Source organism: Phycodurus eques, chromosome 16 (genome assembly GCF_024500275.1).
Source record: "Phycodurus eques isolate BA_2022a chromosome 16, UOR_Pequ_1.1, whole genome shotgun sequence".
NCBI classification, from domain to species: Eukaryota; Metazoa; Chordata; class Actinopteri; order Syngnathiformes; family Syngnathidae; genus Phycodurus; species Phycodurus eques.
Window position 1 is genome coordinate 13347914 of NC_084540.1, and position 13108 is coordinate 13361021.

General features: G+C 41.0%; 1 protein-coding gene across 1 annotated transcript; it reads right to left on the reverse strand.

Moving 5' to 3' along the window:
• Nucleotides 1-5816: 5816 nt before the first annotated feature.
• adsl (adenylosuccinate lyase) lies at nt 5817-13056 on the reverse strand. Its single transcript, XM_061700344.1, has 12 exons — nt 12789-13056; nt 9409-9612; nt 8859-8903; nt 8629-8708; nt 8374-8545; nt 8248-8294; nt 7183-7273; nt 6988-7057; nt 6719-6866; nt 6465-6645; nt 6168-6344; nt 5817-6062 (listed from the first exon to the last, which is right to left on the reverse strand). Exons 1-12 carry the CDS (start codon nt 12930-12932, stop codon nt 5976-5978), a joined length of 1446 nt encoding a protein of 481 aa, XP_061556328.1. The 5' UTR covers nt 12933-13056; the 3' UTR covers nt 5817-5975.
• Between the last annotated feature and the right edge of the window lie 52 nt (nt 13057-13108).

The window sequence follows — 13108 nt, forward strand, 5'->3', positions numbered from 1 at the left end:
ATCTCAGAGTGACGACAGCAAAAGATTTTGCGTGAGCTCTACAGTGAAAACAGCATGGAGGAGAAAATGGAGGAATCAATAATTAATGCACTCTCCTGGTGTCAAATTCTAATTAGGGAGACTGATGTCTGTATCATGACGTGGTCAAAAAGGCACGTCAAGCGATTAGGGAGAGATCACAACAACTTTGTATGTACCAGGATTGTTGAAAGTTACTAGAAACGTGATTTTAACAATTTTAAGAATATATATGTTGTTGTTGTTTTTTTTTACCTTAAAATAAGATATAGCATAGCGCAGACACCAGGTTACTTCCTGTTCATTCCCTTAGCAACCAACGCCAAATATGGGCATGCTTGTGCTGTGTGGCCATCGCCCTGCACCATCCTGCGCCCTAACCCATGCTGCGCACCACTCAAACTAAGTAAGCACATTATCCCCGCTGACTGGGAAAGAGCCAGTCAATCACAGGGTACAGTACATACTGTTTAGACAAACAACTATTCACACTCACTCATAAGACTTACAAGTCTTTGATTGACTGTTGGAGGAAGCTGGAGTACCTGAAGAAAAGCTACGCAAGCACTTAGGGTTGTACAGACTCGTCAAGATGTCGATTACTGTGGTCGACTTTACTACTCCACTATGACGTTTAAAGCGTGATGTCGATTGATCGCCGATCGCGTGTTTTTGGCTTGAGGAACAGTCTGAGCTGCTTGCTGCAACGGTTGAGTCCGCTCATTAATCCGCCACCTTCATAGATTTTACTCTTCTATTTCTGAATGTGCAACTTTGGTAAGTGAGGGAGTCCCATGAAGCGAAAAAAAAAAAAAAGACTCAAAGCACGATTTTGAACAATTCCCGTCAACGGCATCGGCGACGAGTCGATGTCGACTCGACTTTCATCCCCTTAGTGTTGACTTTTTCAAGAGGTGTAAAAGTGGATTTCAAAATTCTAAAATTTAGTAAATGTCGGAATTCTTTGCGTAGTTTTCTTTTTTTTTCAAAGGTTGAAGCAGGGAAAAGGACTGGAATCGCTGCAGTTATGCCCTACGCTTTCGTCACACCAACTGTAAGGGGAGACTGGGAGCAAAGAAAAGAGCCGTCTTATTCCTTATGGCTGCTTTAATCTGCCAAGTTATTGGAGCACCAAAAGCCCCCACCTTCTCATGCATCCCAAGACACACAGGCATTTACACAATGAAGACTTTTATCACCAAAGGCTAAAGGTCGACCGATAGCCGTTAGTCACAATCATGACGACCTGTTAACCATAAGTGTCACAGAGGGAGCCCCTTACATACAAACACACACAGGCGCACACACGCGCGCGTGGGCCTCTAAAAGGCCAGACTTGCTTCATTGTCTGATAACGTAACAATATCTGACGGTCCCTGTCTGCACCGGTCAGCCTAATTATATAATTATCTCTTGTCTGATTGCGCCTTTGCAGCCTAGACGAGGGAGGGCCTTTGTGTGGCTGGATGGAATGTGGTGCGCTTGGCATTTTTCAGCAAAAGGGCATCTTTTTCGAAGCCGCCGCCAAAAGGACTGTGGGGTGAGATCACGGCTGCTGGTGCCCACTCTTCTTTTCTCTCCTCTAAGCGTGTCTTGCTCAGTCCATCATCACCCTCGGACTTGCCTAATATGTCAGCTGCTTCTATAGGCCTCTCTATCTGTCTCTCCATCTAATGCTTTCACTTGTGGTCAATTTAATCTCAATTCTACACCCCCCACTTCCAACCCCTACCTAACATCCTAATCATGCTCCCAAACGCTGACCTCCTCATCCTTTCTAAGCCGTCGAAATTTGGCAGAGGCAGCTTTTTTGCAGATAAAGTGGCCTTTCCAGGTGGAATGTGCAGGATTTAGCTCTGTGGTGATAAAAGTCGACAGGTTGCAGCGTTAGGGTGAAGCGGATTGGCTAAGGGGGTCTGCAACAGTGTTGGATAGTGGACTTGGAAGCAAGTTCTCCATTGCTTGATAGGACTGTTGCTTTTGTTTTTGTTCAAGGGAGTTGAGCCCAAGCAGGTGTTAGGAGAGATTAGAGTACAGGCGTAGAAGGCAGGTCCGCTTCTACCTCCTTTCTGAATCCAAATCAAAAGCAACAAGGCGAGCGTCACATAAACCATGTTCTCCACCATTCCAATAAAGGACCCAGACCTTTTGCTGAGATTTACATCAAGGGCCTCCGAGACTTTGCACATCGCTACTGGTGATTTTATGAGTTTTCTGTACTTTACCGGAGGCCTTTTATTCTTAATAATGAAAACAGCAGGGCTGAGGGTTTTTTGGCTCCAGCCGACTCCCTCTGAATTCCTGTGTGTGAGTTGTTGCATAATTTAAGAACATTTTGTCATTTTAACAGCTCTCTCAGAAACATATAAAATGGTATCATTATTATTATTATTATTACTACTATCGTCACAATCTGAGATGAACTCCTGGTTGCTAAAATTGGGTTTTAAATATGTCTATTCAACCAGCTGTTGTACAAAGTTGCATTTTAGAGAGTCATTTTCTATGTAAATGTTAAAAAAAAAAAAAGATTTACTTAAATCTGACGGAGTAAGCTAGCACTGTAGGTAGAAAATCAGTAAGCAGAATGCTGCAGAACACAAGCAACTACTGGCTCTTGAGAAATTCCCATAGAATTCCAGGCTGTGCCCGTTTGTCAAAGGCCCCCTCTAGTCATCACGCAGCACGGACTATGTGAAAGAATGTTGTCAGGATATAGTGGCACACTGGGGGCCAAGTATTCTCTTTTTAAGCTGGGTCTTTTGTGCAAGCCTCAAGTGAATTTAAAAATGCATCAGAAAAATACATATAAATACAAAATACAAATATCATTTGATTACAGTGTCAAAATAAACAGAGTTGGATTAAGGTATGGTTGCGTGGGAGCTCGGTTTTTCCCCAAAACTTCATCAGGCCTCACTAAATATGGTCTTCATTGGAAATACTTTCACGTTTTCGCTCCACAGTACTCCTGCTGGTGAGTCCTGAAATTGTTTGGACAATATTGTTCTCCCTACTATTATTCATTCATTCATCTTCCGTTGAGCTTATCCCCACTAGTTTTGTTGTATTATTTTAGGAAAACCTCTGGGAAAATCAATTACCAATTGGACCAGAATTTCTATTATGTAGATTATGAAGGCTGTTGTTCTTATTACGTTAGAAGGAAACATTTTTCTTCTGCCGTTCCCCTTCATCTATTGTCCGGCCAGCTGACAGATGGAGGGGAAGACTAGGGCAGACATTTCCTGGTATTATCTGACTATATGCACTAATCATGACTTTATTTCATATTCTGAAGAAAATATATCATCATGAAAAAAAAGTCAAGCTGTTTATTTGGAGAATAAAATAGCTCATTATTATTATTCGTTTGTTAACTAATAATACTATTGCAGATTAACAGTATATAATGGAATTTAAATCTTTTGCCTTTATAGGGATGTTTTGTATGGGAGAAACACACTCGCCAAGTGACTAATAGTGAAATGGTGCCACCATGTGTTAATATGCATTATTGCTCCATCCAGTTCATGCAGTATTGTATACAATACTATTAGGGTACCCGGAGGAAACACATGCAGGCATGGAGAGAACATGAAAACGCCACAAATCAAGAACCCTCTTGCCGTCAGGCACCAGTGCCAAGTTAAGCACTCACCACAACAAGCTGCACCCAGAAGTAGTCCAGCCCATCAATGATAGGATGCCAGGAATATACAATCGGAACTGAGCTCTGTCACAAAGGTTCATAATTGCCTAGAGCTGCGTACAAGATGGCGGCAAAGCACTACTTTTGGCTAACGCCTAACTAAATGAAGCTCCTCCCCTCACTTCAACGTCAATTCCTTGACAGCAAGATGACACAAGATGGCGTCAAAGCAATACATAATTTACAGGTCTGTAACCTGTGCACAAAACAGCAATTAGGTGAGTTTTAATGAATAACGGAAAATGTTAATTTTTTTTTAATTAAAAAAAATCTGCAAAAAGGAGGGGTAACTCTGTACTATGTATACTCAAAAGGAGACCTTCCTTTTAGACTGATTGCTTTTGAGTCATTTGTGGCATATTTAATTTGGCTCTAATCTCAAAGAACAGGATGTACTAAAAGTATTAAATGGTATGCAAGAAAAAGACAATTAAAAAATAAACTGGTGACGCAAAAGTAGAACATTGAGGTTTAGAAGTCACAATACAGCTCTTTTCTTTGCATAACACAAAACTCTCAATGAGTTCTGGGGGCACGCTTTTCAAGTGTGTTGTTTTTGTCATCAGCTGCACCCCACGGGCCTGGAGTCATTGATAGAGATTCCTACACAGGCAAGCAATGCTTACATTACGGTGGAGAGGTTTTTCTGTGGTGACCGTAATATTTAACATATTGGATAGAACGTCATGCATGGTTAATGTGGTTACTTTAAAATTTTGGTCATTATGATAAATCAACTGGCCTCTCTAACGAGGCTTCCACGATTTTCTGCAATGTCATCTGTCCTCATGATGAAGTAAACAATATTCAATATGGTTATAACCATTTTTAGCAACTCAAGAGTACAATAACCCGATGTAATCAAATCAGAGACTCCTCTTTTGATAGATCCATTTATTTGATCTGGAGCCAAACTTTATAGGGAGAGAAAGTAAATGAGCTGCTCACTTTACCGAGAATGGGGAGCTGTAATGCCGCTCAAAGAATTTATTCATCTGAGCAATGTGTCAACATGGAGTTTAGCAGACAAGCAAAAAGTGACTAACATGGCCGACAGCAGTCGGAGCTTTCAGGTCACAATTGAGCATCCGTTAACGATATTTGCAGGTGAATGGAACAGCTGAGGCACACTTCAGAGGCCGACGGTATCCATGACAACACAATGCCTTGAGCCTTTGTTCACAGAAGAAACACAGGTGTGTCCCATAGTTATTTGAAGGGTCCCAATATAAATTTTGACAGAAGACATCACAAAGTCATTTTGATCCCCACGCCAAAGAATATGTACCTTCAAATTACATGATAAAACTATTCAGCATGAATGTACAGTAGTTTTTCAAAAACAAGTTGCACTGTGACAAAGAACATTACCGGTTGAGAAATCCTACTTTATTACTATACCCTAATGGCCCAAAACTACCATTTGTAAATGGAAAAGCGGATGCACATGGAAGGGATTGTAAGATGTATCATTAACTGAGATCTTTTGTGAGATATCCAATTTTTTAAAGAATAGCTTTAGTCTCAGCATTATTGTTTAAATTGTGCAGGTATACTCAGTATCTGGGCAGTTTATGTTTAGCAAGTATTGATGTGCATTTGTGATTAACTGTACTGTTTAATTTTCCATCCGTCCATCTTTAGCGCTTGTCCTCGTTGGGGTCACAGGTGAGCTAGAGCCTGTCTCAGCTTACTTTGAACAAGAGGCTGGGTACAGCATGGACCAGTTATCAGCTGTTAAATTAAACCGTTAAGTCATATGTTTTGCTTTGTTTATTTTTCTAACATCTCATGTCCTGTCTTGTGGTTATTTTCATCTGTCCACTCTTTTTTCTGTCTCTCCTCTCAAACCTCGTTCTAGCCGAATGCAATTTTCAATAACTATCCATCACAATACAAATAACCACAAATGCAGTATATACATTTCCCTTGTTGCACATAAAAGGTAAACAGATCCTCCATTCTACATGACTAAGCAACCTTTAACAAATATTAATGAGTCAGCAAGTTGAAAAGCAAAGAATTTTGGCTCTGGTTCCTAGAAAAACAGACAGAAAACAAGGAGGCATATTTTTCATTTGCTCACTTTAATGGCATTTTAACTTTAAAAAGTCATCAAAATATCTCCCTGATTCATTATTTTAAAACAGAAGTTGGAAATTAAAGCCATTGGAGAGAAATTAGTCATGATCTTTCTGAATATTGTCGTCACCATGATGTCACTTCTGAAATGCGTTGACTCGTGTTAGAGCTCAAGCTCGATCTTGACATCCATTTTGGAGTTGTAAGGCTCCAGTAGAGGGCGCACCTCTTCTGACAGGAATCTGGCCACCTGGAACAGGACCAGAGAGAATAAAATAGGTCATGAACATATTCAATAAAGAGACGTGACAACAGCGGGAGGTTGCTGTATTATATAATTTAAGTTCTAGCTTACCTGCTGGGGAGCACGACCAATAAAGGTCTTGGGGTCAAGTATGGCATCCAGTTGTCCCAAAATGGGAGCAAAGTAAGGGTCAGCCTGCACTCTAGCCAGCAGGTCATTATCACCACCCTCCTGTTTGACAACAGCTGCTGCCTCCTGAGACAGGACACGGATCTTCTCATGGCAGTCCTGAGAAGATGATACAGTCAACGTAATTGTTATTGACAACAATAGATGCATGATGAACAATGTTTCTATACACATATGTAAAGTATCACTGAGGAGCGTCATAGCATAGTGCCGATGTACCTGTCTGTTACCTCCGGCTTTCACCATGGCCATGATGATGTTCTCAGTGGCCATGAAGGGCAGCTCATGGCGAATGTGTCTTTCAATGACTTTGGGGTAGACCACTAGGCCCTCTGTGATGTTCTGCAGAGTGCTGAGGATGATGTCAGCAGTGAGGAAGGATTCCGGCAGGGAAATCCTCCTATATGAGAAGGAGCAGGTGAATGATCATTACAATCAGCCAAACTCATGAATAGAAGGAAATGGGTGCTGACCTGTTGGCACTATCATCCAGCGTGCGCTCCAGCCACTGAACTGAAGCTGTCTGCAACGGGTCAGCCATCAGCGCCACCAAATGTCGGGCCAGGCTACAGCAACGCTCAGCACGCATGGGGTTCCTCTTATATGGCATAGCACTCGAACCTGAGGGGGGAAGAAGAGGCGATGTCGTCATACTTTAGGTGTTCGTATCAGAATCTCTGTTTCATATCTTTGAATCAATCTCCTTTTCTTTTTCTCCAAATACACAATTTAATTGCCGTACCAATCTGTTCTTTCTCAAAAGGCTCTTCGATCTCCTTCAGGTTGGCCAGTAAGCGGATGTCAGTACAAATCTGTGGAAAAGTAAACCACTTACTTTAGTACTGACCCACATTGGCTAACCACATTTACAGCTGGTAAAAAAAAAAAAAAAAAAAAAAACACTAGAGAGAAGCATTTCTCCAAGAGTGAACGTTACCTTATGAACAGTCGCTCCTAGACTGGCGAGGCTGGATAGAGAGTCAATGTCCACTTTACGGCTATATGTCTGTCCAGTCACCAGATAGGCTCTGTGTAGCGCAGGTAACAGGCTTTTTAACAGCAACGTTACTCTGAACATCTCATCGCTATTAATGCTTGCCCTCGGCTGTGTTATATTATTATTGTAATCATTATGGTATTATTGTATTGTAGTTTGTCGTGGGCAGGGATGCCGAGAACGCGTTACTAAGTAAATACAGTTTTTACAAAGGAAAAATTAACACGTTACTACAAAATTTTGCTCTTTTGAGTAAAGAGCAAAGTAACGCGTTACTTTTCCCGGGAGAGTAATCAGACTACAGTTACTTTTTTAAACAAGCAACAGTTACTTTTGCGTCATCAATGTCTCTCACTAAGTACTGATTTGTGGCTATTGGTGACTCAAAAATTGCAGTCCAGCCATCCAATGGCATTTAACCGTTCAGGTAAACCGCTGATTTCTCAATAAGCGGAAGAAAGCGATTGGGACGTGATTGTTGATTATACAATACACAGTGACGGTGCAGTACCATAGAAGTGCAAAGAAATGCACGATTTCACTACCGCCACACTATTTTTGTTATTTTCCTTTGTAAAAAGTGTATTTGATTATTGTTGTTGTTGCTTTTTTTACACATTAACTGGAAAATGCAGTTCCTACAACTTGATCAATTTAGGGTTGTTGTTTTTTTTTTTTAGAGTGAGTAATGGGCATGGAAGCATCTTCAAAAACATTTGCAAGACATTGTGAGATTGCATTTTTTTTTTTTTACATTTTACAATAAATGTAACTTTCTTTCATTAACATTGTAAGGATGGCATTTTTCCAAATTTCTCAGTAAATAATTTCTGAGTTTGAATGACAAAATTCAGGCTTATGCAGGGTGTGTGTATCTATGAATATGTATAATTTGGTGCTGGTCCAATCTAGATATGTAGAAATGTTAAATGTTGGCGGATATCTGCCCTTTGCTGAAAGACAGTCAGTTGTCCAAATGTACTTAATGAAGAATCCAGAACTTACTTTTTGAATGCAGCCATCTCTGTCACCAACCTGTCCAGCTCTTCCACCTAATAGAAGTTAACTCATTGAACATTCTATACATTAGCGGGATGTCTTTGATATAAATATGTAAGTAATGCATTTTACCTTGTCATGGTCTCCCTGAAAGAGCTGCAGGAAACTGGCCTGAGTGCCAGTAGTCCCCTTGACCCCGCGGAAACGCAGGTCATCGCGGGCTCGCTGCAGGTTCCGCATGTCCATGGCCAAGTCCTGCAGCCACAGGCATGCTCGCTTTCCTACCGTGGTCAACTGGGCCGGCCTGCGGGCGGGAAAGGCTGCAGTGAGGGGGGGGGGGGACGACACACTGTGTATGCAGTGAAGAAAAAGAAGGAACGGACATACTGGTAGTGCGTGAAGCCGAGCGTGGGGAGGTCAGAATACTTCTCTGCAAAGTTTGACAGTCTGTCGATGACTCTTGCCAACTGTCAGTCATAGAAAAACAATCCCAAACACATGGATTTATTTAAACAGAAGCGTGACAAAACATCCGACACCCACAATCTCCATGACTAATTGTGCTGATTTAATTAAATGGATGGGTGCACATTTGTGGCTATACAGCTGAGCCTCACTTTGGGTAAGAGAATGTCGAATCCGTCACGCAGCATAATCAGATCCTGAGGAGGAAGAGCAAAATATCTTAAGGAACATGTCGTGGAATGCATGCTGGGGGTCACATATGACGAACACATGGCACACTCTGAGATCATATGGACAGTGGATAGAGTCTTATTTTAATTTGAGACAACCCAAACACACAGAGTCTTCTTAAAAAGTGGATTACAATCATCCATACATATATTTTCTACACGACTTGTATTCATTAGAGTAGTGGGTGAGCTGAAGCCTACACCTATCTCAGGGCACATACACTGACTATTTAGAGCAGGATTGTCAAGCTGAGGTACTTGGAAAAAATACACACAATCAACGGGAGACCATTAAAACGTCACAAAGAAAGGCCGGAGCAAAGATTTGAAATCCGAACCTCAGACCTGTGAGGCAGACATGCAAAGCACTTCACACAGTGACAATTCTCGACTAGGTGTAAAAAATATTGTGATCCATTATTTGAAATAGATGCATGCAATGTTTGAGGAATTTGAGCTTTGTGGCCATTACGGTGTTGTCTCCCACGTAGCAGGAGGTGGCTCCCAGGTGGATGATGGGGGCTGCGGTGGGGCAGCAGTGAGCGAAGGTGTGCACGTGAGCCATCACATCATGCCTGAGTTTACGCTCCTCCTCCGCTGCCATCGTGAAGTCGATGTCCTCTGCGTGGCTCTCCATCTCTAAAATCTGCTCATCCGTGATGGGCAAACCCAAACCCTTAGGAGGGGAACAACGATAGAGATGAAGATGATGATATTTCATTGATGCACATGTTGAATTGATTCATCAGTTTGTAATCATTTGATCAATTGTAATGACATAATAGTCTCATTCACTCAGGTAATGTGCTGTTGCTACTATTGATGCATCGGAGCAGCATAGAGGATTTCGCAGTACAGTCAGTGAACCCCAGCTATATTGCGTTTATTGTTCTGGCCCGGCCATTATGTGGATTTTTAATTGATTGTTTGTCATGGATTTTTACAAAATTTAGAGTTGCACACGTTCAGTGTAGTACCACATTGTGCCACCACATGCCGGGAAGCACTGAGGTCTACTCGAAGAGATGTAGCGTAATTAAGGGCAAGAAGAAGAGGCATGATAATGTAACATCTACAGTGGATATAAAAATTCTACACACCGTAGTTCAAATGCCAGCTTGTGGTGATATAAAAAATGAGACCAAGATAAATCATCAAGGCAAGATGCGTGCACCACCATACTTCACTGTATGGTGTCCTTTTGGTGAATAGCTGTGTTGTTTATGCACATAACATCCCTTTTGGAATTACGGCCAAAAAGTTCAACCTTGCTTCATTGGACCAAAAACAAAATCTCCCAAACACGTGTGGGAAAATGTGTCTTTCAAAACGACAAAAACAAATTGAGTTGTACAGGCAAAAGATCACATTAACAGTGGGAAAGGTTTTTAAATGATTTATTTTGGTCTAACTTTTCTATATCATAAAAACCTGCATTTGAACAGGGGTGTGCAGACTTTTGATATCCATTGTGTTAAAATATACAATGTTTAATTGGTAAATGGTAAAGGTTTACCAATGTTTAATTCACTCTAATGTGTAGGTTTTACAGTGAACTTCAACTATAAGTTACAAATAAACAGCTTGAAGTAAGCACGCGTCGCCTCTTACAGTATTTGGAGAACTGTGACGAGAGCAGGAGAATAGGCGCTAAAGAATATGCTCAAAAGTGTGTTTTAATGTGTTTAATTGTGTTTTTAATAAGTTTATCGGTAAATGTGTTTTAAGTGGGTGAGAGGGGTAAAGCTGTTTTGAAAATGTTTTTGATATGGTCTCTCTATATCGCTGATTTTCATGAAATTTTACTTTGGCATGTAACCAATCCAAAACATTTTAATCTGAAAGGTGCTGTGAGCCTCGGGTGTTCTGTTCTGACGTTATGCGCCGGCATTTAGCTGCTTTTCGTGTATAATTTGTTCTGGGGATAAAGATTTCATTGTTGAAAAAAAACATGCTTTAAATGAATAACGGCTCATTTAATTTCCAGATCCCTGATTAAGGAAATGTCTTTGAATGTCAATGCGTATTTTACGTCCTTGCTTAATGGCAGCAGGCAATGTGGGTCCAATTACAGGATTGTGTGAGCATTTGTTAAGGACAGTTAAAGAAGTAGAAAAGGAGCTTTCTGCAATTGATTAGATTACTTGTTCTGTCTTTTCCACTGCGTAGAGAGGCATGTGACGTTTTCGTGACCCGACCTAATATCCTGATTAGATTGGCGCTTTTACAGCACTCATGTGATGAAACTATGAAATACATTAACTGGGCAACTCGGCACCATCCCTAAAACATTTGCTAGGTTAAGCCCTGGCTTGTTAAAGGTCAAGATGTCTCAGGGCGCTGATGAAGCACACAAAATTACATTAACCTCAAATAGGTCAGCAAAGTTTAGAGGCTCTGTTGAAGTGCCATTCAGGGGAGCAATCTCAAGATGCTGTCTCCTGTTACCAACACATTCTCTGCACACCATTTTTACACGCAAAGCACGCACCGGCCAGCCAAAGGGTTGTTAAGTCAACACTGGCAGACTAAGACAAGCTGAAGAGGAAGAATGTCTTAAAATGCAAATATAGACTGTAACTAATTAAGTCTAATAAGTGTGTGTAACAGGTGAGGCATGTGAGCCCGGGTCTACCACCAGACATCATCATGTAATGTTTTCAATATGATCACTGCAGTCACGCTGTGTTTTAAGCTTATAACCGGATTACAGTACTTTTATTGCAGAAGACATACAGTCAGTAAAAATGAGGAAACTATTTCAAAACATTCCTGTGGTACTCACTAATTAGCTGACTAATAACTTTTATTTAAAATGAGAAGGGCGGCACGGTGGACGACTGGTTAGAGCGTCAGCCTCACAGTTCTGAGGAGCGGGGTTCAATCACCGGCCCCACCTGTGTGGAGTTTGCATGTTCTCCCCGTGCCTGCGTGGGTTTTCTCCGGGCACTCCGGTTTCCTCCCACATCCCAAAAACATGCATGGTAGGTTGATTGAAATCTCTAAATTGCCCATAGGTGTGAATGTGAGTGCGAATGGTTGTTTGTTTGTATGTGAAGCGGCTCAGAAAATGGATGGATGGATGGATGGATGGATAAAAGGAGAAGAAAAAAAAAAGTAAACAAAACATGAGTAACTCTTGGGTTAAACACGTTTAGTGAACATTGACCCCGTTATGTTACACACAAGACAGGGCTCACATAGGAAATAGTTTGAACCTAAAATGTCAACTGATATGTTCTAGTTTAGAGAGCATTTAATTTAGAGAAGAATTGCCACAGATTTTGCTCAAATGTAATTATTGTTATACTACTATGGTTAGTATGAGCAGTATATAGAATGGTTGGTTGGATGGATATTATTAAAATGAATATTTTAATCGCTTGTTGCTAATGCTTGTGTGTGTGTGTGTGTGTGTGTGTGTGTGTGTGTGTGTGTGTGTGTGTGTGTGTAATATCAGTAAACACACTGTATTCCACAGAAATTATTTTGACAAAATAATGTGATAATGACTTCTACTGAAACATCAATTAAAATTTTCAAATAAGGATAAATTGGTGAGCATATACTTTTTTAAATGATTAGATAAATGTACTTTGCAGGAGTACTTACGAACTCATATGGAAGATAAGTGAACCAATATAATATCGTGTATAAATCGAGTGTGTTGTAGTGTGTAGCTGTCAGGAGAAGCATATGTTGTGGGGCTCCTTGAAACTATTTTTAGAGCAGGGAACTTGATCTGCCTTCGTCAAGGTGGACACATTAGTACCTATATAGTACATGCATTTATATGCAGGTACAGCAATGGTAAGGTTCCGGTTGTTATTGTGCAGCGACAAAATGTCAAACCTTCTCAGCTTTAGCAAGGTAGATCCACAGCTTTCTCCAGGTTGTGAATTTCTTCCTATCACTGAAGTTGTAAGCCATTTCCTTGCTGGCATATCTTGACACCAGTGGGGAACGATACTTCATGAATTCGTCAGCTCCGGCCATGATTCTCAACAGGCGTGATGCTCAGTAAAACAAAAACAATTAAAAAGAAGAAGAAGGAGTTAAGAAGCTCCTCTACACACGAGCAGACGCTAAGTAGCAGCTGACTTTAGCCGCCTTCACAAGTTGTATGCGCTTTTACGACACTGTAAACCGCCGCACGGCTTGTGGTTTGTGAC

Coding starts and splice junctions, on each gene's coding strand:
- adsl (XM_061700344.1), bottom strand. CDS start 12,932: ATGGCCGGAGCTGACGAATTCATGAAGTATCGTTCCCCACTGGTGTCA. Junction 8,295..8,373: donor TTCAGGGAGACCATGACAAG/GTAAAATGCATT, acceptor AACTTCTATTAG/GTGGAAGAGCTGGACAGGTT. Junction 7,058..7,182: donor TAGGAGCGACTGTTCATAAG/GTAACGTTCACT, acceptor ACTTTTCCACAG/ATTTGTACTGACATCCGCTT.